Source organism: Cornus florida, unplaced genomic scaffold (genome assembly GCF_030987335.1).
Source record: "Cornus florida cultivar Cherokee Brave unplaced genomic scaffold, ASM3098733v1 CherokeeBrave_3.0.0_Hap2_Chr11, whole genome shotgun sequence".
Taxonomy (NCBI): domain Eukaryota; kingdom Viridiplantae; phylum Streptophyta; class Magnoliopsida; order Cornales; family Cornaceae; genus Cornus; species Cornus florida.
In genome coordinates this window covers 124,945,312-124,970,802 of record NW_026775581.1, presented here as the reverse complement: position 1 = coordinate 124,970,802, position 25,491 = coordinate 124,945,312, and the positions used below count along the sequence as shown (strand labels likewise).

Genomic DNA, 25,491 nt, shown 5'->3' with positions numbered 1-25,491 from the left:
AACTCGATTGACTATTGGGCTGAGAAAGCACAAAAGCTGAACATTCATGAGTTTAGGACCACAAACATCTAAGTAGTGACAGCTATGCAAGTTAACATGGACCACCAACTGTAGGTTACCTTAACATCAAAACATTTTTCTTCTGACATTGACAAAACATTGAGACTGATATGTCTTAGATTCCTACCCTTGAAAGATCGCAAATAATTAAATGAGTTTCCAAAATATATTGGGTTTGTAATGGATGAACAAAAGACAAGATTCAGTTGCTGAAGGGCGAAAAATCAAAGAAAATTCTCTTAAAAATCATCATCTAAGCTGAACATTCATGAGTTTAGGACCACTAACATCTAAGTAGTGACAGCTATGCAAGTTAACATGGACCACCAACTGTAGGTTACCTTAACATCAAAACATTTTTCTTCTGACATTGACAAAACATTGAGACTGATATGTCTTAGATTCCTACCCTTGAAAGATCGCAAATAATTAAATGAGTTTCCAAAATATATTGGGTTTGTAATGGATGAACAAAAGACAAGATTCAGTTGCTGAAGGGCGAAAAATCAACCAAAATTCTCTTAAAAATCATCATCTAAGGATTTTTGATGAATCGAACCCACAGATATCTTCTTGTCCTTGTCCTTGGATGTCACTTTGTATATATGTCAATGTGCAGCCATTGTGCTAATTAATGAGCTTACACTAATTCAATCCTTAATTAATTAGGAGATGAAGGATATTATTTGAAAGCCTAATTGGTAGAGTGCCTAATTGTCATTTTTATTTTTATTTCTTTATGCTATAGAATGGTGAAAAAAATAACCTCAATTACTTAGAGTTTGGCTAGAATTGAATGTTTTGTAATGTTGCCTTTGAATTCTAGTGCGCTAAGTCACTATTCCCAAACATAGAATAACTCAATTGAGATCAGACCAAGGTTGGTAAACGAAACAAATGAATTAGGTCTCGTTTAGTAACTATTTATGTTTACAATTTATAGTTTATATAAACAGATTTTGAAGAAAAACAAGTTTGTTAATATTGTTTATATTTATCGATTATATAAATTCACTTATATAATTATTATTCACACAGACCAATTTTATAAACGTTAAAACGACGTTTATGTTTATGTGTTTATGATTATTGTAATTTTTTTTTTTTTAATATGAAAAACACATAGAGCTAATAAGCAAAATAAATAATATTCTTTTGGTGGGTCTTCATAATGGGTATCTTGAAATATTACTTAAGTAATGAGTACCTTGTGTAGAAATAAAAAATAAAAAATTTGATTAGAGCAGCAATTTGTTTCTTAAAAGCCTAAAAAATTATTGAATTTGGATGCTTTTATTATTTATTTAAAATTGGGATTAAAATTTTTAAATACAATTTAAGATTAACAAACATATTTTTTATTTATTATTTTAAAAATAAGATAAACATTTTTACGCTATCAAACAATATATTTACTTATTGATAAATAAAAGCTATACATAAACACTCATTATGTTTAAACTTAAATAATAAACAAAAACAGTTACAAGGCCTTAGCTGCCAAGCATCTCATATGTCATTATTTTACCCCAATAAAATGAGGGGCTTGAAAAAAACGGAGAACAGTACTTTTAGTGTGTCCATGTGATTTTGTGTAAACTATATATATGTGTGTGTGTGTATATATATTCTCGCACTTTAATTAAGAGCCACATGAAGTGAAGCCATCAATACCGTGTTAACAAGCGGCAATTGCACGTGATAAAGTGACCATGGCATGGTTGTGATCCATTGATTCGTCACCATCGTTTGGTGTTCTTCATGGTGGATCATTCTTTTTCATGCTGCTATCTAGTTGCCCAACTGATCCACTGTAGTTAACAGGTGGTACGTAAAACAGTGTAGCTGGGAATGTGTAATGACAACTTCACATATCATTCCATTATAATATATATGATCATGAGTACGTACGTACGTGCATCACAAATTTCATTAAACTTGATTGGTGTAACACATGCACTTAACTCTAATTAATCCAATCCTGCAGATTGGGAACACGTACCAGTGGAGTCATTGAAACACACTAGTTTATGGATCACGACAGTCCGTGACCAACATGAAAGAGCAAGCTTAATCACAGAGATGATGATGCCCACAACAACTACATATATAAAGCTTGTACTAGTCCTATTTTGATTGAAGATTTTGTGTACTAATCAATTTTTAGTCCATTAGCTTAATTAATAGAATGTAAGGTTATATATTAACAGCATATCTTACTTGTTACTGTAAGACTAGACCTCAAAAAAGAAATATATGAATTATTGAAGAGCCAAAGCAAACGAAGACACAATGCTATGCTTGGCTTGCCAAATAAACAAGCATGTGCTTCTCTTAAACGAAGCAACCAGTGGCAGAGTCATTGTGGCGGATGTCGACTGACATGAAGTAGCATATGCATTTGCAGTCTTGCACCTCTTAAACGAAGACACGTACTAGGCTATGCTTCGCTTGCCAAATAAGACACCAAAAATTGAGAGTCCGGGGAATAAAATGAAACACACAGTTCAATATTGTTTTTAAATTAAAATGACATCAATATCAAAACCATTTAGAAACATCCACATAATTATCAACCTGCTCCCACATATGCATTCATATTAGCAGTAAGCAGGTGTAACACCATGTCCTTGGTCACCGGACACTTTCCAAAACTTGGCACTAAGCCCTTTCTTTGGCACAGGGAATGGGTCATACTGCACCCCACCATTGTCCCCAACCACTTCCCACCTGCAACCAACAATAAGAGAATAGTGAACTTTTGTTAGCAATATTGACATTTTGATGTATAAAACATTATATATATATATATTGCTTAACGAAAGAGTTAAACCCATTCTTGTCAAGTAAATAACAATAAGTCGATCTCTCTGTGTGTGTTTGTGTGATCAAGTTTAATTCTACCAATACACATCACCCGCTTATGTTAGCTTACGTTATTTTTGTAATCAAAGTTTTCCATTTTTGTGCATTTTGCTTTACAAAACAACTTCCGAGTTCATGTGTAACATGGTTCAAAGGTTTCAATCAATAACTTTTTGATCTTGACTGACATGTATTTTTTTTGGAGAAGACGATAGGTATTAAGGACAGCAATGACTAGTGTCAATGTCTGAGTCTTTCACATGACAGGTCTCTTGTGATATACCTTATTTAGCTATAAGTCTACGTAATACTTCTTTCTCGAATTAATTAATCCAACAACCCCTCCCTCGAAAGTACCTGTATTTGTTGACAAGATGGTGGATCAAAATAAGCATCTCGAGCTTGGCAACTTCATTCCCAGGACAAGCATGTGATCCGTTTCCAAATGGTATGAATGTATTGGGTTTTTGTCCGACCTTTTTTAGTCACAAAAATAATGATCAACATACACCATATATATATATATATATGAATTCATCATATGATTATTAATACTAACATGTAGCTTGCTATACCTCGAATCTTGAAGGATCAAATTTCTCTGGATCAGTGAAGAAATCCGGATTGTGATGAATGATTCGAAATAAAGGCAAAACTTTCCAACCTTTCGGAATTAAGATCCCTGCCAAAATTTCCAAGGCTTGTCAGACCATTTTAAAACATGATTTGGATGACTTTTTCCCTAGAATAATAATCCCAACATATTGTAATTTTTTAGGTTCTTTAACATGGTGTAATTTTGTGAGGTGAACTTCAAGTTTGGAAATAGTGAGTAGAGAACATGTATGACACTTGTTCGAACAATTCACCCACACACCTAACTCCTACAGGGAGGCTCGAATCCTGACCTTCTTCTGAAGTAGGGGTCTAACACGACTAGCCCCTTTAGTACACATTGACAGTTGACTAGTGAACATTCATGACATTTTCTTGTCAAATTAATTGTGCTTTTTGAACTGTATGGAAAAGGAGTGGTAATCAAGCCTTTGTGGTGGGGTGTTGAGCTGAGAGTGGGGTCCAATTCCCAGTTCTATGGAATGGGTCTTTGAGATTGCTTTCACGGTCAAGACATGAGAGAATGTGGGTCTTAGGTAGTACAGCTAGTGGTGTTGGATATTTTGATTTAGGGCAACATCTACTGTACTTGAATTCAATAGTACCAGAGTTACATGATTGTCTGGCTATGGGGTGCAACATCATCTTGTGCGCGCCAACATAAATTTATGCCTCCGTTATGCATTTCTTACATGCACATTAGGGTAGACCTAGACCACTTCAGGCCTGCCCTATAGAAAATTAAGAGGGATGGTATATAATATATATACATATACATGTTACATGTACCAAAAACCTTGTGTTAATTGTAATGTTATGTTTTACATGGAAAATGAAACCATTATAATTAGTGCAGCATTTGAACTTCTATATATAGACAAACAATATATTATGGAATTTAATTTGTCTTACTCTTTAATAGACATTCAGAAAGTGAGAAATTAAAGAAATGCATTTGTAGTAAGATTTCATTGCAGAAATAGTTTTGTCTACCTTACCATTGTATTCAACATCTTCAACAGCCTCCCTATATGTGAAAGAAATGATGCTTGACATCCTCAAGCTCTCCATTACAACCTGAAAATCCACTCGTTATATATAATTACTTCTTCTAAAACCCAATTAATTAGCAATATACATAATGATATTTATTTTGCTAAACTTATATATTCTTGAGATTATGGGGCAATACCCTTTGAGTGAGTGGCATATTTCTAGTTTGAGCCCATGTTAACGGTCGGCTTCCTCCATCATTTGATTCATATACTGCCTTCTGTTCCATCTGAAATAGCAAATATCATTAGAAATCAATTTTCAATATATTAGCTAGACTAATTAATTGAAATTCTACTTTTGTACAAGAAATGGAGCAAATGGGCTCACTGTCAATTAATTCATTCTTACTTTGATAGCCTCTAGAAGTTTTGGATCATCATGAATGTACTTGAGAACCCAAGTTAGAACACTAGCTGTAGTGTCCTGAGCCGCAAATAGCACACCAATAATGTTATCAGCAATTTGATCGTTGTTCAAGGTTTCTCCATTTTCATCTTTGAAGTTCAATAGAGAACTTAAAAGATTCTTATTCAGAATTCTCTTCTCCCTTCTGTCACTAATTATATCACTGAGTATCTGACTGAGCCGCCTTCTCGCCTTTAAAAGTTGATCAACACAGAAGAAAAATGTGAAATATTTCTTTAATTTAAGTTTCGAAGAATAAAACAAGATCATGAATTGTTTTGAAATTTGCACAGAGAGAAGGAAAGAAAATAGTTATGTAACTCTTTAATTACCATGAATGCTCTACGATATAAAGTCCCGGGAAGGTTTATTGGAAAACAATTGTAACCTTTGTCCAGGGTGAAGTAGTTCTTCTTTAACTGTTCTCCATATTTACAGTCCAATTCACCAAATATGGACAACACAGCAACGTCAAATGTGAACTGCAATGATTGAAAAGTGAAAATCTATGAGAACCCAAAAGTAGAATTATTACCCCAGATTGTATATATAAACTCTCCTCATCCTCAAATAGAGAGCAGGAGTGTTTAGGAGGCATCAGGCACCACTTTAGTCCTTCCAACCGCACTTACACTCAAATAATAATAATGTCTAATTCGCAATCTCACTGTCGGTTTGGTTCAATTTTCTAAAAACAATTCTTATTACGTCAGAACCTAATACTCACTCCTTCCCTTTAGTGAGGAAAAACAAAAAGAAAAAGAAAGAAAACAAAAGAGGTGGTAGGGGAAGACATTGACATGAGACCTGCATGAGGCATGTTAGAACTTAGAGAGAGAAGTGAATAAATAAATAAATAAATATATATGTATATATATTGAATCAATGACATTAAAGTGGACCTTCTTGATTTCATGGAAGGTGTTGATAACTCGGTCGTGGACACACCATGAGTCCAAGATGGAGATAGCAATGGCCTCAATAGCAGGTAGCAAGTTACGGATAACGTCCAAGGAGAGAGAGCTTTGAACTAGCTTTCTCATTCGAGTATGATACCCACCTTGGTGGAAAAAAACCGCCCACCGGCCGATCAATTCTTCCTTGCTTTTGGGATAGCTTGGCTTGAACAAATGAGCGTCTGTCACCAACACAAACCGGGCAGCCTCAGGACATGCCAACATAATACTCGGGCACCCAAGTATGTGAGTCTTGAATATCTCTCCAAATCTGGAAATTAAAATTAAAATAAATAAATAAAAATGATGAAGAGAATGAAGAAGAATACTTGTTTGAAACACATATCAGTGTGTTTTAATCACAACCATTGATTGTTGTACAGCATACATGCAGTACAGCACTGAATCTCAACCCGATATATATATATATATATATATATATATATATATATATATATAGTGTAGTTGTGTGTACGACGTGCTTACTTTTTATGCCTGGTGTGAAAGAAAGCATGGGGGTTCTGGGAAAAGAGTTGCAGAGTTTCTCCCAAGTAAGGCCAACCCATAGAACCTGGTGGAAGTTTTGGTGTTTGTGGACTACTTTTCATTCTCTCTTTGAACAAAAAGAATGAGATAAGGGCAATTGCAAGCACAAGAAAGATACTCATGTACGGAAGACCACCCTCCATTTCTCTCTCTCTCTCTCTCTCTCTAAGGTTAAAGTGGAGGATACGTGCCCTAACTAATTTTGAATACGGAAAGCGAGATGAGTATGAATGCTTTATATAGAGATTAGAGACTCAACGGCCATTTTTGAGGTACGCACACATGGTCAACTGACACGTATATATTGTGAGACCACCCACAATTGGCACCATTTGCTTATGCATTACAAGTCCGTGTATTAATTGGCTGTATGTATATATGTACACATATATGAGCTCGTGATCGACACGTACAGGCTTAGAGAGGTTGGTGGTTTTGGGCCTTGCTTATACTATGTGCTTAAGAAACATCCAAAGGAAGCAGGTGGATGCGTCAGGAAGCCGTTTTGGTTTGTATTGATCACCAAAGAGCACCAAAAACCAGGTGTCACCCGGTGCATGCTACGCGTCTTAGGTCCTTTACATCGGCCAGCGGTTTGAACCCAATGTGCTCATAGGTTCATTCCAAGTCTGTCTCTAATAAATAATTACTCCCTCCACCATATTAGAAATCTATCATTTTTTTGCTGTTTCATAATAATTGTTCCATTTCAAAAATTCATGCACTATTTTTTTTAACATTCTCAATTTACCCTTAAAAGATAAAACACATTAAAGTCTTAAAATGGCGAACCCCATCAAAGAATAACATTTAAAAGGAATAAATTTTGAAATATATCCTCCGCCAAGGTAATAAAAGCTAGTGCCCTTAAAATGTGTAAATTTTGAACGTGGACATCTATAATGGGACGGACAGAGGTAGTCTTTTTTTTAATTTTTTCTTTTTAAGTTGTTCCAAAATAATTATCTACTATCCTTTTTTCAAATAACATATTTTACATCTTTCTATATATGTCTTTAAAATTTTAAATTTTAAACATGAATATTCAAAATTTAAAAGGTAAGTTAATAACTTTATAGAGGCAAGTTAATAACTTTATAGAAAACAATACATGACCCACATGTTCCCTTAAAAATTTATACTCTCTTAAAAAGAGATTATTTTTAATATAGGGGGAGTATAAAACAATGTAACAAATTTAAGAGATATTTAATTGAAAGCGACAATTAATTTGCTCGCTTGCGAATAAGTAAACTCCTACGCTTTCAATTGCACCATTAATAAATTTAGAGGCTACCTAAAAGAGACCGAACAATAACATTCAAAATATTCTCTAATTTGTAAACTGTAGTTAAAATTTCACAGATAAGTTTCGTTTTTAGAACAGTGTGTTAAAAAATAGTAGTAACATAATCTTTGCAATACAAGAGTTTATAAAATTTGTTTTACAAGAATAGATTAACTAATGTGTGTATATATGTATAAACTTCACACAATTCATTTCTCTTTGGAGAGGACATTTTTTCAGAAAATCGTCCCTTCACAAATAATATATATATCACTTAATTTAGCATCAAATAAGAAACAATAATAATGATGAATTCGTTTAACATCCTCCAAACAAAAGATAAGTACCTTTCATCGAACAACATTATCGTACATAGTCAAATTCTAGGGGATAACCATTACTTGCTCAACTGGGTTTAACTCAAAAGCTGGACTAACTGTTGCCCATGATCAAGCGCACGGACCACGCTGTTAATCATTTCATCCCCCTCTTCTAAATCAGCCCTCTCAGTTTCATCCACCTCCCTCTCTGTGAAAGCACACCTATCCAACCAAATCTCTTCGCAATGGGCCTCACATTATCTCGAATTATCTCCTCCAGACGTCCTGCACCACCATCCCCAGTTTCAATCGTGAAACAGATTGCTGCCGGAGACAGAACGGAACGCACCGTAACAGAACAACAGAGATCAGTTGGATTTGCCTCGGGGATTCCCTCAAACAGTTGCCTCTGTATATCCAAAGTGGTGCCTTTGTGATCATAAAAGAAGTCGGCATACCCAGGATTGACCACAGGGTCTTTTCGAGGGGTCAAATCAATGAGGACGCTTAAACATGTTGGGCTGTCCTGCATGAGGTCAATTATCCAGTGTGGTGAATCCGTTGAAGTGTTCATAAAAGCTGAGAGGCTTGTGAATTTCCACATTTCTGATGTTGGCGCCGAGCTGAACCAACTTCCCAGCATGCAATAAATCTGGTACAAATCCAAATGCTCAGAAATTTGGACATCAATAAACACTCAAGCAGAATGAGAACACAAGACAATTAGTGGCCACATTCAAAATCTGATTATTATAATATTATACTACTAATCCTTAGCTTATAGACTCTGTAATATATATATATATAGTTCCCCAGCATTACAAGATGTACTTTTGGCAACTGGTTATTACTTGCACTTCGAAAAATTAAATGTATAAACACCGGCGTTCAAACACCTAACCTCTCGCCTAACAATTACCCTCAGTTCTCATATAAGTAAACTGTAACGCATGGTGCTAAAATGTGTTTAGTAACCAGAATTTGGTTCAGCAAGAAAATAAATAAATAAAATTTTATGAACAAAAAGACAATTCAAGCATATGTCGAGCAGGTGAGCTGAGCAATAAGGTTAATCTACTCCATCTGCATACACATGACTAACAGATTTGAATATCCGTTTGTGTTTGTGTAAGGGGGGGTTTCCTGAAGCAAATCATACCCTGCCTTCACCCGTGGATTTATTTCAAGGAAATCCTGGTGCTAAGACTCAAACATACCAGCTGGCATCTGGATTAACAAATACAAGCATATTCACCAAACAAACAACAACGCAACAATGACAACAACTGCAGCTCTAAAGTGAAAGCATAATTCTCAGTTTACCAACTTAAAATTGGAATATACTCCTACATTCCTGTTGGGTCAGCTTCATTATAATATATGCGTGGCCCCAAAGGGCAAATGAGTTCAACAAACCTAGAAGGGTCATCAACTAGAGAATAACAAGGACATTAGTAACAAACAGTGCCAGGCAAATAGAACAGAAAACTATGTATCTATAGTCAGCAGAAGATGAAACAATTCCACTATTCCAAGGGAACCCCCAAAAAAAAAAAAAAATGTTCATTACAATCTGTTTCACTAATATATAGAATGGCTTTGGTTTCAGGAATCATAAGCTTAGGAAAGTTAGAGTTTATAGCCACTAGATTTAGAGTTGCTCAAAAGTCAAAATCAGTCTTAAATGTGCATGTTTCCATGTATATTTTGAGCATAAAGGATCACATGACCTCCTAAAGTTAGTCTATGCCAAAAAATTAGCCAAACATATTAATAGAACGCATTTTGGTCAGGAAAGTAGCAGCTCATGGCTAGAGCTAACATTCGCTAGAAGGCCAAATTCGTTATCTGTTGGTTCAAGTATACTATACCCACCTGCAACACAAGTTACACAACTACACAAATTAAGAAGCGTTGAGAGTGAACAATTGTAGCGTATTCATACCACTTTTTCATGAATCAACCCAGGTCTAGTGTAAAAGATTATGAAATTTCAAGAGGCCAATTACTTGAGGTCGACTACATGAATCTCATGTTTCCATTCCGCTCTATTTAAGGACAAAACTAGAACGTTGTTTATTACAAACAAATGGAAACAAAACAACCTAGGCCTAGTGTAGCAGTTTTTTCACCCTACCACATATTGAGATTGTCCTAAATTGCATGAAAGAAAACCCATTAGAGTAACAGAAGCAAAATGCTAAATGATATTGGCTTACAAACCACACAATAAGAGGACAATTAAAAGTATAATAACAAATAAAACCATGTATGTGTAATGTGTGTGTATAAATATAAATATAGAGAGAGAGAGAGTGGTAATAGTATACTGGAGATGAGTCGTTGCCACATCTGAGATGGAGAACACCTTCAGCACCATCTGGGGACTGGAAGTTCTCGAGTTCAGGTTTGAGTTCACAAGGGTCGAGATCGGAGTGGAGATCCTTTTGTGGGGCCGAGAAATAGGGGAACTCCATAAATCTCTTGCACCTTCCGATTTGAGGGTTCACCATAGATGATGCTGTAGATGATAGAGACGAGGAAGGGCTAAACATTGAAGCAGAGGAGGAAGACGAAGAAACAAGAAAAGAAAAGCCCTCCTGAAATGAGAAGAACAATGAATAAAATGAGCGTGCGTTTGGATTTAGGGAAAATTTATGGAGGGAAAAGGAAGACGGATGGAGAAAAGGAGAATTGCATTTGCATTCCCGCCTAATTTTGTAATTAGTGTTAGTATAGTACTCCGTATTATGGTAAATTACAGTGACGTTTGTAAAAAGTCGATATTACCCTTTAATATTTTATTTATTTAAACGATAAAATGTTAGAACTCTTAAAAGACGCTTTTGCCATTCGATGCGAGAACCAATAGCAACCACATATATTGCTATAGTTCATAAATTAAACCTTTGTGTAATGATTGCAGAGAAAGTTGATACATGAGCTTACACTTACTGGTAGAAAATAGATGAGACATTGTATAAAGCTGGTGACTTGATGAGATTAGAGCTCTAATTTTATTTATTTGTATATATTTATTTATATAAGATTGATAACTTTAAAGTAAAAAGTAGGCAAAAGAGTGCGCGTCATAAAAGCGCACGTGGCTCTCTCTGTGTGTATCACATCAATATATCTATATAAAATAATGTTTATTATTGAACATATGAATTCTAATCATATGTTCAAGAAATAACTTACTGAAATACAATTTATAAGTCATTTTCAAGTTCAGCAAGTTATTTTATTTTTGTTTGAAATACTAGTAATTTTAAAATCGGGCATATCATATTAAAAATAGTTCTTTAATAATAAGTTAATTATTTAAGTGATAATTTTCTTTCATTCATGTGATCTTTTTTCTTGCTACTTGCTAAAAATTAAATTATAATTTTTTTAAAATAGTCTTCGAGAATCATGGATCTCATATGATGTTTTAAAAACATTAATTCGAGATATAATATATTCCGGTGCATACTCACTATTCACACCAGTTGTATAATATAGGGCAAACTGCAAATAACCTATCTCAACTTTCACCTCTTAGCAAAAAAACCTCCCCTTATCAATTGTTTTAGCAAGAAACCCCCCTCAACTATCATGAGTGGGTATTCTAATTGACATTCGTCAAAGTAATATTTTAGGTAATTTTTTTAACCAAATTACCCCTCAATGCTCTACCAATGTTCACTGTTTTTCAGTCCTCCAAACCCGGTCCCGGTGGCGAAGAAATCTCACAATTGAAGTGAAAGAAAAGAAATTACCCCGCGGCGACTGTAAGAAACGAGATCGCCGGAAAATGGGTGGAGCTTCAGCTATTTCTTCTTCCGTTCCTCCAATAAGGTAGCTGTCACGGAGAGTTGATTTGGGGTCAGAGACAGGGATGGAGCTAGTGAAGGGCCAGGAGGTGCCCCTCCTAGCTTGGCCCTGCCCTCTATAATATATAGTAATTTTTAATATTTTTTCTATATATATAAAAATATATATATATATATACAGTTTACCCCCTAAGTTTGTGATTTCTAAAATTATCCCTTTATTTTCTCTTTTACTCTTCAAATCCCTTAAATTTCCTTAAAAGAAAAAGTTAAATTTTCCTTCCTTAATTAAAACTTTTAACTTTTTCCTTTTAAAGTCCTCTCATTTTTCTTTTCTATTTCAATTTTTACTTTTTAAAATTCATCTTTTTAACATGTATATTTGAATATATTTTTTTTTTTCTTCTTCTTCTTTTGTATTTTATATTTGTAATGTTTATATATATATATTGTACGGTGCCCCTCCTGACTCGAAATCCTGACTCCGTCACTAGTCAGAGAGACCGAGAGAAGCAGGGGTATAGCCGAGAGAAAGGGTGAGGGCCCAGAGAGGTCAGTCCACTGACCCTCAAGATTAAGAAGGGAGAGAACCCCACAAGACCAGGCATCGACCTTCACGGTGAGATCTTAAGGTTTGATGTCGCAGCAAGTGATGTCGTTCTAGGCAACAACTTCTTCAAGTACAATGGTTCCGGATCAAGCGGTGCGTCAATCACCAACGCGAGGCACAGCGAGGCAAGAGCAGGGAAGAACTCTGGCAATGTAAGGGCAGTGAGTTGCGGACCGGATGGCGGAGAGCTCGGCTGCAGCGGCGGTGACGAGCGCGGCTGTGGAAGGCTCCACTGAAATGATTAGGCGGTCTGCAGCAAACAAAAATGAGCTCGGCAGTGAGAAGAACAGTCGGCAAGCTTGGAACTGAGTCGGCAGTGCTTGCGGTGCTGCACTGGCAGGCAAGGAAAAGTCTGCTGACTACGGTGGTGAGCTTGCGGCTTCGCTCGGAACGGTGAGATCGGATGGTGGTGAGGACGGGCTTGGTTGTGGAGAGAATGGCCGGTGGAGACCGGCTTGTTCGTAAAGAGAGCGGCCGGTAGAGAAGGGCTGGTTATAGAGAGAGAGGCCGATGGAAACGGGCTTCGACTATTTCTTCAACAGTGAACATTGAGGGGTAATTTGGTCAAAAAAATTGCCTAAAAATTACTTGGACGGATGTCAGTTAGAATACCCCCTCGTGATAGTCGAGGGGGGTTTCTTGTTAAAACAATTGATAAGGGGGTTTTTTGCTATGAGATAAAAGTCGAGGGGGGTAATTTGCAATTCGCCTTATAATATATGTCCACTAAAAAATTAGTAAAAAGACTAAATGGGCAATAGTCCAGCCAGTACAAACCCACATCTTCAAAAGGGAGGTCTAGGTTCTATAAATAATTGGGTATTTTAGGTATCGCAATATCTCAGTCGTCGGGAGCAATTATTTTTTAGGGTCGCGAGCAAAAAACACTTTTATGATATGCATATAGAGTGTATAACCCCTTATACGTTTTAAAAAGTCCATAACATTCAATTTTGAAGTAAACAATGACCTGAATGCTGAAAAGTCTAAAGTGCCCCTCTATAACTGAATTAAAATATAAGTACAAAAACTTATTAAAAGTGAAATAACTAAAATGTCCTTCTTCTTGTATATATAATATATGTTGCGTGCAAAAAAAATTATCATTATGGTATGCATATAGAGTATGTAACTCCTTTGTACGTTCTAAACCTTCTTAACAAATTTGGTGCAATGGTATTTTCGTTTTCCTTCCACTGGGGTGTTTCTAATGGTATTTCGTTTTCCTTCCATTGGTGTGTTTTACCTCCCACTCCTCTCCTTCCTGTTCAGTGGGGGGAAATTTTTATAAAAATGAATTCAAATGTGCATAGGTACCTTGTATTTGCTATTTAATTACACATCCACCAGGCAAAAGACAATTTAGTGCACTTACATTAATATTCACTAAAAGGATAGAATAATGTCACCCCCAACAATATTATTGTACACACCTAAAGGTAGCTCAGAGATCTCATGCATTATAAACCTCCCGTATAGCTCCCAAAACTCGGGCCGCTACGTCGCTCCCAAACAATCTTGGCAAGCTTGAGCCCAGATCAATCTCAATGGTCTTGTTCTTAATCATCTGATCCCTCTTTGCTAAAATTGATCTTTCAGTCTCTTCCACCTCTCTATCTCCACAAGCACACTGGTCCAGCCAAACCCCAAGCACTTCCTTAGCAATGGGGCTCACATGATCTCGAACCATCTCCTCCATGTTTTCTTTTCCACCGGCCTCTGTGTCAATGCAGATCAGAATTGCTGTTGGAGAGACGACAGACCGTATATAAAGTGATGATGAGACATAAGGTCGAACCCCAGGAATTTTCTCAAGTAGTTGCCTGTGTTTGTCCAGCTGTGTGTCGTCATAAAAAGTCGTTAGATACTCGGGATGGAGGATAAGGTCTTTCCGAGGTGGCAAATCAAGGATGAGGATTAAAGATGTTGGGCTGTTCTGGATAAGCTCAAGCAAGTAGTTTGGTGCATCCGTTGAAGTGTTCAGGTATGCTGAGAGACTTGTTATGTTCAAGGCTCCTCCTGATGGTAGCTCACAATGCAGCCAACTTCCCAGTATGAGATCAATCTGGTACATAATGAAATGTTCAGAGATTTGGACCTCAGATCTTGCTCATATCTTTCAAGCAGAAGCTAACAGTGCAACTACTAGTGGCCACCTTCAATCTCGGACAATAACACTAATCCTCGGCTTATATTTCTCTGTAGTATTGTTTCCAAGGTATCACCTGATGTTGCTTTTCAAAACTATTATTTTGGCTATTGTTGACTTGGAAAACAAAAACAAAGTTTACATTCAAAAGGTGCAGCATTGGCATTCACATAACTTGGCAGGGATAGAGCACCTAATTTCTCATCTATAGTTATTGCACCACTTATAGTTAGCATATTGTAAGGTTAAGTCTCAGAATGTGATCGACAGCCCAGATTTTGGATCTGGACGCCAAAGTTTTTCCCATAACACGGTCAGTTCCAGCATTTGTCCATAAAGTTAGCCAAGTAATAAGGTTTGATACGATGACGAAAATTTGAAAATTCTCATCTAATGTGTGAAGATAATTCTATTTCACAGTAAGTCCATAATAAGAACAAGGATAAAAGGTCTCATTGAAGCAAATTATACCCCACCTTCACCATGGGATCTAATTCATGACAATGCTGGCCTAAGAAACAAGTTAGGACTAACAAATGCATGCCTAATTCCCCCACTCGTGAGAAAAGAATAACACGCACAACAAATGCAGCCCTAAAAAGAAGCGTATTTTTCACTTTACCTTTTCAACTTCCACTACAATAAAACATTCTTTGTGGAATGAACCCCATACTAACATATTCAGAGCCCTCAATGACAATGACTGCAACAAAACCAGATCAATTGCAACAAAGAGACTAACGAGGGGGTAATCATTACCAAAGTTGGCAAATCAATACATCAATCTTTTTTTCCTTTTTTTTTTGGTGGTCAGTGGAAAACAAATGAATTCACTGATTCAATACCCAATTCAATTCACATCAAAAGCTTGCAAAAGTTTAGCAGCCATAAGATTTAACATTGCACTGAATCAGACCTATACGCTCGTGTCCAAGTGTTTAGCATAAAGGATCACAGAACAGTTCCCTAAGACAATCTATGCACAACATAGTTGCTGTGTTGTCCTGGAAAGCACAAGTTCACATTCCTCAAGCTAACAGCATTCGGATTCAGCCTTTGATAGCATGCGAAAAAAATCCAAGGCTGAAGGATCCAATAACTATTAGGTCAAGGCTATCAAAAAGGCAAGTTTTTAAAATGTTATTCAGAAAAGTCATAATTGTAAAAATTAAACACAATATACCCAACAGCAACACATCTACTCAAATTTATAAAGATTGAGAGTTAAACTTGGTACATTAATCAAAGGACATCTTCGTGTATGATGATCATTACGATCATCTTTGCCTTCATCCCATACAAATGGGGTCGGCCACATGGATTCTCTTGTTCCACTCTTTTCTATCATAAACCATATCACTTCATCCATGTTAGTTTTGGTCAACACCTCTGTCTCTCGCCTTCTATGCAAATCAATCTACCTCTCCTCACAGGTGCATCTATAGGCTGGCAATGAATATACCCATACCACCTAAGTCTACTCTCCCTTATTTTCTCGTTAACAGAAGTCACACCAAATTTCTCCCTATCCTATGATTATTAATCTATCTTTCCTAATTATTCCTAAAATCCATCATAGCATCCGCATTTCTGCTACATAGATGCGGTGTTTGTGTTTCTTTTTTAATGCCCACATTCAACACCATATTAAATAGTCGGTATAATGATCTTCATGAAGCAGCCTAGTTGAACAAAATAATAATGTGTGAACCAAAAGTTAATCCTTAAATTTTAGAAAATAACCACCAAGTTTCCTCAAAACTTTATAAGTCTTCAATACTTCAATTTCCTTTTACCTTAACTTGAGATACAATTCAGCGCAATGATTAAGAAAGTTTGCACTTACATAAGCACGAACCAGTTGCCATTACTGCTTTACTCAATTAACCAAAATTACTTATGTCTCAAAGCAGAGATTAATGAGTGGACGGTAACTCATGCTCGTGTAATCATAAATTTTCTTATCCATTTTCCAAAACTTAACTCAAGTTGACAATATATGAAGATTTGTAACCTCTTCTCCTTTCCTTGTCCTGTTTTCACCATATCTTTTATAGTTGACTATCCAAAATATCCTTAAAAAACTTGAGCAAAAAATGAGCAGTGAATTACTAGATCAATACCCCGTAGAATGGGAAGGGGGAGGTGGAGACGTAAGAATGTGGTTTCAACAACTATTCTGCAATTTGCCAATGTTATTATATCTTAAATTGAAATGCAAAAATTTGTTTGGTCACTTCAATGATAGTCATTGTATTGCAATGGACTTTCCCACTAAAAGCAAAGTGGAAGAACCAAATATTACGACAAAATTGTTATTTTTCATGTTAAATTTAAAACTAAGCAAACCTACACACACATCCAGGTAGTACTGGGAAGCCACCCAAGTACTGTTTTTCCATTCTAGCAGCGTTTTGTGGGATAAATTAAGAAGCACAAAAGGCAGTCACAAAGACACTATGACAGCTATAGCGGAGCTCTCTCCTTACCTTGTACATGTAAATCTTAATTATCCCATCAGCATGTGGGTACCCACATACTCAAAACCTTAAGTCCAAATGTGTTGGCATGGAAATACATGCGCAAATGTGTTGCCTTTGGAGTTGATATAATGAATTGAATTTCGAAGTCTCCACATTGCAATTTTAGGTGGGCAAGTAAAGCCATAATGCACAGAACAATTAAGAGAGCGCGCATATCCTAGAAAAGGATGCCCCAAATATTGGTTCTCTCTTCCCAATCAGTATTCACTCCAATACCTCGTGCTCAGAAGGGATTAGACCGGCCTACCACAGCCCTTTTAGTTCAGATCTCAAAATTTGCTAACATCTTTCAGCAACTATTGAAATTTGGACGGAAACGACCTAGGCCAAAGTTGACTGATGTTTTATCCTCTCACAGATGATCAGGAGTAGCAAAAGAACTCATCAAAATAATGGCAGCCAAATGTTAAAATTTTGTTGGATTTCAAGTCACACAAATATAAAAACTTATTAACAGTTTGATCCAAGTATAAATTATAAGGTTTCATTTAGATTGATATATTTAAAATGGATGGCTTTAGGTATAATTTTTTTATAAGTAATCGTTTAATTTAGATTTAATAGTTTAGATTTAGGTTTCAAAAAAAGTAAAAACAAAAATCATAGATAGATTTGACATATTTACATGTGGGGACTTCAAATGACAAGATTATCATTAGCAAAGTCCTTGCCTTAATTCTAGATGAATGGATGAGTCACGTGAATTCTCTTTTTTCGTCCTTTCTATTATAAGCCATCTCTTCTTATACATAGTATTTAACTTTTTAAAGTTACTTCTAATGATTTCATCCCATTTAAATTTTGGGCGCCCTCTTTGTCTCGTACCCTCTATACAAATCAATCTTTCTTTTCTCACTTTAAATGACAAGATGAAAGGAGTTATTTAGTTGCAAAAAAACCCTACAAAATACCTCACCTCTTAACATTTCTTGCAACTTTCAACAACTTTAATACTCAATCTTTCATTTAAAACTCAAAAACCTTCATTTCAAATCAACTAAATGTACCATAACAGACCATATATAAAAAATAATAAATAAATAATAAATAGTGGAAGCAATAAACAAACAATAAGATAACAATTAAGTATAATAAAAATAGAATAATGGAATCTTGCAAGGAGAATATATATATATATATATATATATAGAGAGAGAGAGAGAGAGAGAGAGAGAGAGAGGAGAGAGTGTATTACCGGAGATGATTCGAGTCCAGATCTGATGTGGAGAGAAGCCTGGGCAGTCCCAGTCTGGTTGTGGTAGTATTGGACATCAGGTGGGAGGTTACAAGGTTGGAGATAGGGGTTAAGACGAGTTTCAAGCATGGATACAAGCTCCACCATAAGATTCCTCTGTGGGACTGAGACGTAAGGGAAGTCTGTGAATTTTTTTTTGCCAATTTCGTTTTGTTGGTCCATGTGGGATGAGAAAGAGCAGGACATTCGAGATGTGGGAGGACGACGAATGGAGTAGAGAGTGGTACAATGAAGAGGAGGAAGAGGTGCACAACAATGCATGACTGCCATTGTTCTTGCTCAAATTTTCCCCATTGTTTAGATATTTTTCCAAAAGATACGAGGTCAATAATTTTCCTGGTTTTTCTACACGTGCTACAATTACACGTGACACCAATTATATCAAGATCCAAACACATTCTATCGTTACATGGCACAATTAAAATTATAAATATAAAGGCCATTTTTAACACAAATACTTCGTATTAGAGTGCAATTAAACAAGTGTAATTAAATCTTAAACAAGTTATCAAATATCACACGTTTAATTAGCATGTTAAAATTTAATTAGTAGCTTAAAAATATATTAATGCCATCTCTTCTTAACCTAGTTTTTTTTTTTTTTTTTTATTATTATTTAAGAACACGTGTATCGGCATGCGTAACATTCAGTACGATTCAAAAACGAGATTTCATTGACTTACCTCTCGAATCCCTGTCAACGCCACTATTTTCATAAGAACCTCTTTTTAACCTAGTTGTCCCATACACTTTTCTTTTTCTTTTTTTCTTTTTTTTAAGATATGACTTGTTTTTATAAATAATTTTATTTTTTTTTTTTTTTCATTTAAAAAGGAACACTAAAGGGTTGGCTCAACTACCTAAGGCAACTCTGGTGCCTCATGAAATGTCTTGGAGGAGGGTAGAGGAATGTAAAAAAAAAAAAAAAAAAAAAACTTTGTTTGATTAGAAGGAAGAAAAATACTAAAAGAAAACTAATTGAAAGTGAATGGGAAAAATAAAAATAAAATTTTTTGTGTGTATCATGCATGCAGAATGAAAATCTTGAATAAAATCTCATTTAATAATGGGATAATTTAATAAATGGTAAGTAGTGCAGACACAATTTAAATTTCGACAAATACGAAATTTTCTTAATAAAAAGTAATTACAAATACGATAATTTATGTAAAGTAATTTCGTACATGAGAACCTATACATTGGTGGGGGTGGGGGGATAATTACCCTTCAGACAGTTTATTTGACTTTACCAAATTACCCTTAAATTACAAAAATATACATATAACACAAATTATCAGAAATCAAAGCCTACAATCTGAGCAACTCAACCCATTTTGAACCCCATCAAACACCTCCCTACAAACACTTATGTAGCATCAAAGCATCACAAATTAATAAATAAAAATAAATTAGGGTTTAAATACGCAAATACTCTATGCCTCTCCCTTCTGCCATTAACTACGGCACGAAACTTCATATTTATGGCGACTTACTCTAATACTAAAGAACATACCCACTTTTGCAGTCCAAAACTATATTGATGTAGTTGTCTCTCTCTCTCCGGCCCTCTCGCCATTGACGCATTCGATGAAGAAGCTTCAAATTTGCAATAAAGTCATTTTTGGGATTTCAAGTTTTATATTATTCAATAAAGGTTTTATATTGGGCAGTAAATAGTTTACATTATTCAGTAAAAATTTTACATTAGTGTAATGAATGTTTTACATGAGTATAATTAATTTTGTAAGTTGCTTAAGTGCAAATTTTACATTATTTTAGTAAATGTTTTTTTATTATAAAGTAAACGTTTTACATTATTCAAAAAATGTTTTATATTTAAGGCTCTGGTGCGCAAAAGAAACACAATAAACAAAGACACATGACAATGAAGCATTGAAATTTTTTGTTACTATGAAAACACAAACTAAGTGCAACATTGAAAGAGATATGACTTTGATTGTGTTTGAGATGGGACTTTAGTTGGAATGGTCGCCGGATTGTATTGTTCGCCGGTGATGTTGTCTTGACATAACTTGAGCCACAGAGATGCCAAATAGATGAGAGAGAAGGAAATATATGTCTCCAAATGAGCCTTTAATGGAATGATTTTGAATTCAGCGTTTGGCCTGAAAATTGTGATGGAAGAATATGTTTTTGGACCATTTTTGTATGATTTATTTTTTGGTAAATACTTTTGTTAAGTTATTTTATACCTAAGTCACATAGAGCGGGAGCGCGAGAGCGGCATATCCCAAAAAATCTTAGAGCGGGAGCGCCGCTAAAGCGCCGCATTATCAATATATAAAATATTAATTTATAATAGTATAAAGTAGTAAAACAAATATGAGTTCATTACAACCAATATAACCTGCATTATAAAAATGCATAAATTAATAAACATGACAATCAAACAAGCTACTTTATAAAAATAAAAACATAACAGTGAATAGGACATAATAGAAAAAGCAATATTCAAAAACATTATCTTTTATACATTTAACCTGCTTTAAACTCTCAAGATAACAATCATTATCTTTGAAATAGCAATGCTTAAAAACATATGAAAAGTATATGAAATAGCAGAGAGAATATGAAATGATGGAACGAGAGTAAGACTATAAGAGTGAATCAAGAGTCAAATTACTAGTGAAAGAAGTTCAAGAATCATGAACCCAACACTTAACAGCAGAGAAAAAAATTGAGAAATCACAATCAGAATATGAAAAGTTATTCATTCATTTATTTCTTTACTAAGTATTATTAAATATTAAGTATATTGTTATATTATTTGATTTTTACCTATAAAGGGTATAGTTTACTTAATTAAATTAAATTGATTACTTTTTGACATAATTAACTTTATTTGGTCTATTTAAGTTGGGGGTAAAATCGAAATTTCTCAAGATTCACACTAAATTCGTGAATTTATTGTCAAAAGTCGTCGAATTCTTGAACAAAATACGCGATTTTACCTTACATAATTCGTCGAATTGAACTTTAAAAACCAGCGAATTCTTAAATTGAATTCGTGAATTTAAAAATTATGAATTCGCGAATTCAAAAACATGAAAGCGTGAATTTTTGGCTAATTCGCTCTCAAAACGCCAATTTACGCGCGGAGCGATGGAACGCCCGTGGTTTGAGCGAATTATGTGACTTAGTTTTATACTGACATTTTTTTTCTTATTTGTAGTATTTTAAATTGGGCCTCCAATACTTACCATTTATTAAATTATTCCTTTAATAATTTTGTGTAAGAGGGGTAATTTGTACCATATCGGATTAGGATGGAAAATAATAGAATATAAATGAGTAGATATACAACATTACCCAACATATTGAGTTTTTGAGTAAATGGAGGCCCCGGGTTTATAGCCTAAGTAGGCATAGTGGCCCAAGTCGCAACGAGGGCGTTGCGAGTTTGGGTGGAAAAGGGTGTAACAAGAATCATTTGTCTCATATCAAATCCGAATAAAAAAGTAATTATGTATGAATGAGTGGGTATACACCCCTCAACAACTTAAATTTTTAAATAAATAAAAAAATGTCCACCAATTACATTTGAATACCATGAACAAAAGTTGTTTTCATTCCCAATAAATGGAAAAACAAATGAACATGTGATTTTATCAAGTCGCTTTTTGTTCTTCTTTGTAAAGGTAAAAGTTAAAACTAAGGAAAAATAAATGATTTCCCTTGTCATTCAAAGAGCGGACTCTCATATTATTCTGTTAAAACATACTAGTAATGGATTAATTTTTTCTGTGTTGTATATATTTAAAAAAGTTAGATGATCATGAAATATTAGTCTTCTTCCAAAAATAATTCTTTCCCTATCACCCAATCTCTAAGTTATTTATTATATTTATTTCTTTCACTTTCCAATTATTTTTATCCGACAAGAATTACCGACCGAATTGATATAAAATCTCATAATTTTGTAAATGGCTCCAATATTCAACATGATGACTTTGACGAGAAGCTCTTATATTATGGATTATTAAATAATAAAAAGTAAACAAAATAGAAAAGTCTTCTTGTGAACGCTTTAAAAAAGAAGTTGACAAAATGTCTCAAATGACAGTCACACGCTATTGTCCCAAAACATTTTCACACCAAACTTTTGAAAGGAAATTTATCATAATAAAAAAAAAATTAAGTACAAATTTTCTTAATAATTGATAATATAAGAAGTTTCTCGTCAAAGTCATCATAATTGCAATATCAACCATGTATTGATCGGGCTCACGTCTCCTATTTTATAACTATTTTATAATTGAAATTTATAGCGAATAACTCTTAAATTACAAATACACAGACATTAATATCCATCTAAATTAGAATGCGCACACAATTTATAAGTATATAAGTGGTAGATATTGAGAACAGGGTTGGGAGATAAATTATACTTGCCTTTAATCTCCAACTCTGGAATATAACCGACTAAAACTTATTGCTACACTAATCTCAATTTAAATACACTACTTCCCAACCTTACGGTTGGGTCATGGAGAGGCGTACCAGAACTTGCAGTACAACACCCCTTTTTTTGCTTTGGTGTCACGCACCGATTCGTCAGTTACAGACCTTGCTGGTCTCCCCAGAGGACGAAGTTATCTTCATCCACGGCGCGTGAAAATCAGCAATCTTCCTTTCTTTCCTTTTGGCCCCACAAAAACCTAATTTCTCATCAAGACCCCTCTTTTTCTTGTCCCCATTCAACCACACCCCAAACAGTTTGAAACTTTCCTCATTTTCATTTTTATTTTCATCGTCGATCTGATCATCCAAGATGGACCCACGGCTTCCTTGGCTCATGATCATGCGGTTGATCTGATCAGGCCCCACCTTCAAGCACCGGCTCAGGCAACCTACGAGCTCTTCGCATTTCTTCTTCGTCTGTTCCAGCTCCAAGCTCAGGACCTGATTGTCCTTTTTGAGCTTCTCGTTTTCATCTGATAAATGTGCAAACCTTACCGTGATCGGCGTCACCAGCGTCCCGTGGTTCTTGGAGTCAGGACAGGATGAGGAAGTGGAACCCAGGTCCTCGCCGGAAGCCGACGGTGAGCCGTTGAGGGAGGCAGTAGGTTTGCCGATTTGAGGCGGGGATGACGTCACATTTTTCCGGCGACGGATCTCGGTGAGGAGCTCTTTTTCTCCTCGCAGGAAATTGGCGTTGGCGAATTCCCATTTGTCCGGCACAACCTTCCGAAAGCCCTAAATTAGAGTCAATAAAATACCCATTAAAGCGCATACTATCAAGCAGCTGTAAATAGGAGTACTATTATGGTAATTTATTAGAGAGAAATAAAGATAAAAATGGTTTGGACGATGAAATGAGAGTATCATGGAGACCCAATCCCCGTCCGTCATGATGATGATGGTGGCCACAAGAAAACGAGAGCATGTGAAGTAAGTTTTAGTACAAAGAGTTACCATCACAACACGCAAAAGGTAGCACCGTTGCTCTCAAGCAACAGTGGAATAATTTACAGAGGGTTTGGATCGTCTGTGTACGACCATAATTGATGAACCACCATGGTCCCATCTGGCGTAAAACCCACCGTACTGAGGCAGGCAATGGATCACAAGGCCTAGGGAGTGAATTTTTTTGGTATTTTCCCACGTTTAATTTGTACGCACAAAACGGATAAGGGCCCGCCGACGAACAGCTGTATTACAGCTGGCTAAAGTTCAGCTCCGTACGTAAAAAGGTCCATTCGATCTGGCATACTGAAAAGACTGTTCTGTCCTTCACCTAATCCAGGTTGATTCATGAAGCAACCAGCTCTGCTCTACAAAAATTACTTGTATACTTGTATGATAAGTACTAGTACGGAGTCTTTTCTAACTTGAAAATATATGGATTCATATATATATATATATATATATAGTTGCTGACTAGCCGGTACTTTTGGGTGGAAAGTTTTGAATGAAAATTAAGCAATTTACGGAGTATTATTATAAAAAATTTAAGAAAAGGAATGAAATAAAAAGTAAAAGATGGAAGATTCCGGTGAGATAGATATACATACATAGGTATTAAGCTGGCGTACAAAGCTAGAGAAGTTGTTGTGCTTGAAGTAATTAGGCAGCAAAACCTCAGAGAACTCAGCAGTTTTCCACACCACAAAACCATCGCCGCTCGGGTTCCATGATATGACGTCGTTTGTGGAACCATCCTCCACCAGCTCATAAGTCTTTGTCAAAAACGGCGCCGGAACACTCCTCTGCGTCGTCATCCTAATTCCCCCTTTTCTACCCCCTAGCCTCACCCCAGATTACTTAATTAACTAGCCTCACCCCAGATTACTTAATTAACTTTCAGGAAACCCAACAAAATAGAGAGAAAATTAATAATAAAAAATATAAATATATATATTAAAAAGAAATAAAAACTATAAGGGCAGTCAAGAACTCCCAACCCCAGCAGTAAAATCCATAGACAAAAAGTGGAGAGTGAATCAGATCTTCTTCCATTACAGGTTTCGATCTTCTTCGTGAATCCGCAACATACAAACCACTATAATAATATCAAAGAAAATAGAAGAAGAAGAAGAAGAAAAACCGAGATACAACCATATAAATGATATTAGATGCAGATAATGCAACAGTTTAATATAATGGGGAAAGGCCACTTTGGTCCGCTTTCAAACAATAAGATAATTGGAGAGAGAGAGAGAGATATGGGGTCTAACAAATGAAATGACACGGTTCTTGTCTTATAGGGGAAAAAGACTAGGTAGAATTTGGAGAAATTTCAATGTATTGTTGTTTCCTTTTATTATAAATATTTGGTTGAATATATATGTAATGTATGCATATGGCTGTTTCCTTTTATTTTTCTTCCATTGAAATGGTCGCGTTCCCTAGGGAAGCTTCTATCGCCGTTGGTTTCGGGTGTTTTTATATTTTTGACGCGTGTACTTCCTTCCTTTTTTCCTTTCTTTATTTCCGTCCTCGTTATAAGAAAAAATTGATCATTCAACCAAACACTTTCAAATT

At 35.4% G+C, this 25,491-nt stretch overlaps 3 protein-coding genes across 4 annotated transcripts; all 3 read right to left on the bottom strand.

Moving 5' to 3' along the window:
- Positions 1–2,432: 2,432 nt before the first annotated feature.
- On the bottom strand, positions 2,433–6,646 carry LOC132282062 (abscisic acid 8'-hydroxylase CYP707A1-like). Its single transcript, XM_059783692.1, has 9 exons — positions 6,444–6,646; positions 5,904–6,228; positions 5,334–5,483; positions 4,945–5,193; positions 4,733–4,822; positions 4,539–4,617; positions 3,501–3,607; positions 3,283–3,401; positions 2,433–2,790 (listed from the first exon to the last, which is right to left on the bottom strand). Exons 1-9 carry the CDS (start codon positions 6,644–6,646, stop codon positions 2,661–2,663), a joined length of 1,452 nt encoding a protein of 483 aa, XP_059639675.1. The 3' UTR covers positions 2,433–2,660.
- Positions 6,647–8,042: 1,396 nt separating this feature from the next.
- Positions 8,043–18,811, bottom strand: LOC132286814 (red chlorophyll catabolite reductase). Of its 2 annotated transcripts, none has more exons than XM_059789205.1 (2): positions 18,427–18,811; positions 8,043–8,763 (listed from the first exon to the last, which is right to left on the bottom strand). In XM_059789205.1, the coding sequence occupies exons 1-2, from the start codon at positions 18,754–18,756 to the stop codon at positions 8,284–8,286; spliced, it is 810 nt and encodes a 269-aa protein (XP_059645188.1). In that variant the 5' UTR covers positions 18,757–18,811; the 3' UTR covers positions 8,043–8,283. The 2 variants fall into 2 exon arrangements, with proteins under 2 accessions (XP_059645188.1, XP_059645187.1); XM_059789204.1 differs by lacking the exon at positions 8,043–8,763 and adding an exon at positions 13,889–14,604 and having other exon boundaries at positions 18,427–18,807.
- A 3,979-nt stretch (positions 18,812–22,790) lies between these two features.
- Positions 22,791–25,240, bottom strand: LOC132285822 (heat shock factor protein HSF24-like). Its single transcript, XM_059788050.1, has 2 exons — positions 24,522–25,240; positions 22,791–23,703 (listed from the first exon to the last, which is right to left on the bottom strand). Exons 1-2 carry the CDS (start codon positions 24,726–24,728, stop codon positions 23,062–23,064), a joined length of 849 nt encoding a protein of 282 aa, XP_059644033.1. The 5' UTR covers positions 24,729–25,240; the 3' UTR covers positions 22,791–23,061.
- Between the last annotated feature and the right edge of the window lie 251 nt (positions 25,241–25,491).

Bases quoted from the DNA above. Each gene is read 5' to 3' on its own strand.
- LOC132285822 (XM_059788050.1), bottom strand. From the start codon at position 24,728: ATGACGACGCAGAGGAGTGTTCCGGCGCCGTTTTTGACAAAGACTTAT. The intron at 23,704-24,521 runs GTATGTATATCT...ACTCTAATTTAG, and splicing joins TACGCCAGCTTAATACCTAT to GGCTTTCGGAAGGTTGTGCC.
- LOC132282062 (XM_059783692.1), bottom strand. From the start codon at position 6,646: ATGGAGGGTGGTCTTCCGTACATGAGTATCTTTCTTGTGCTTGCAATT. The intron at 5,484-5,903 runs GTCCACTTTAAT...CAATCATTGCAG, and splicing joins CCTTCCATGAAATCAAGAAG to TTCACATTTGACGTTGCTGT. The intron at 3,402-3,500 runs GTATAGCAAGCT...TGACTAAAAAAG, and splicing joins TTGATCCTTCAAGATTCGAG to GTCGGACAAAAACCCAATAC.
- LOC132286814 (XM_059789204.1), bottom strand. From the start codon at position 18,756: ATGGCAGTCATGCATTGTTGTGCACCTCTTCCTCCTCTTCATTGTACC. The intron at 14,605-18,426 runs GTAATACACTCT...ATTATGTACCAG, and splicing joins CTGGACTCGAATCATCTCCG to ATTGATCTCATACTGGGAAG.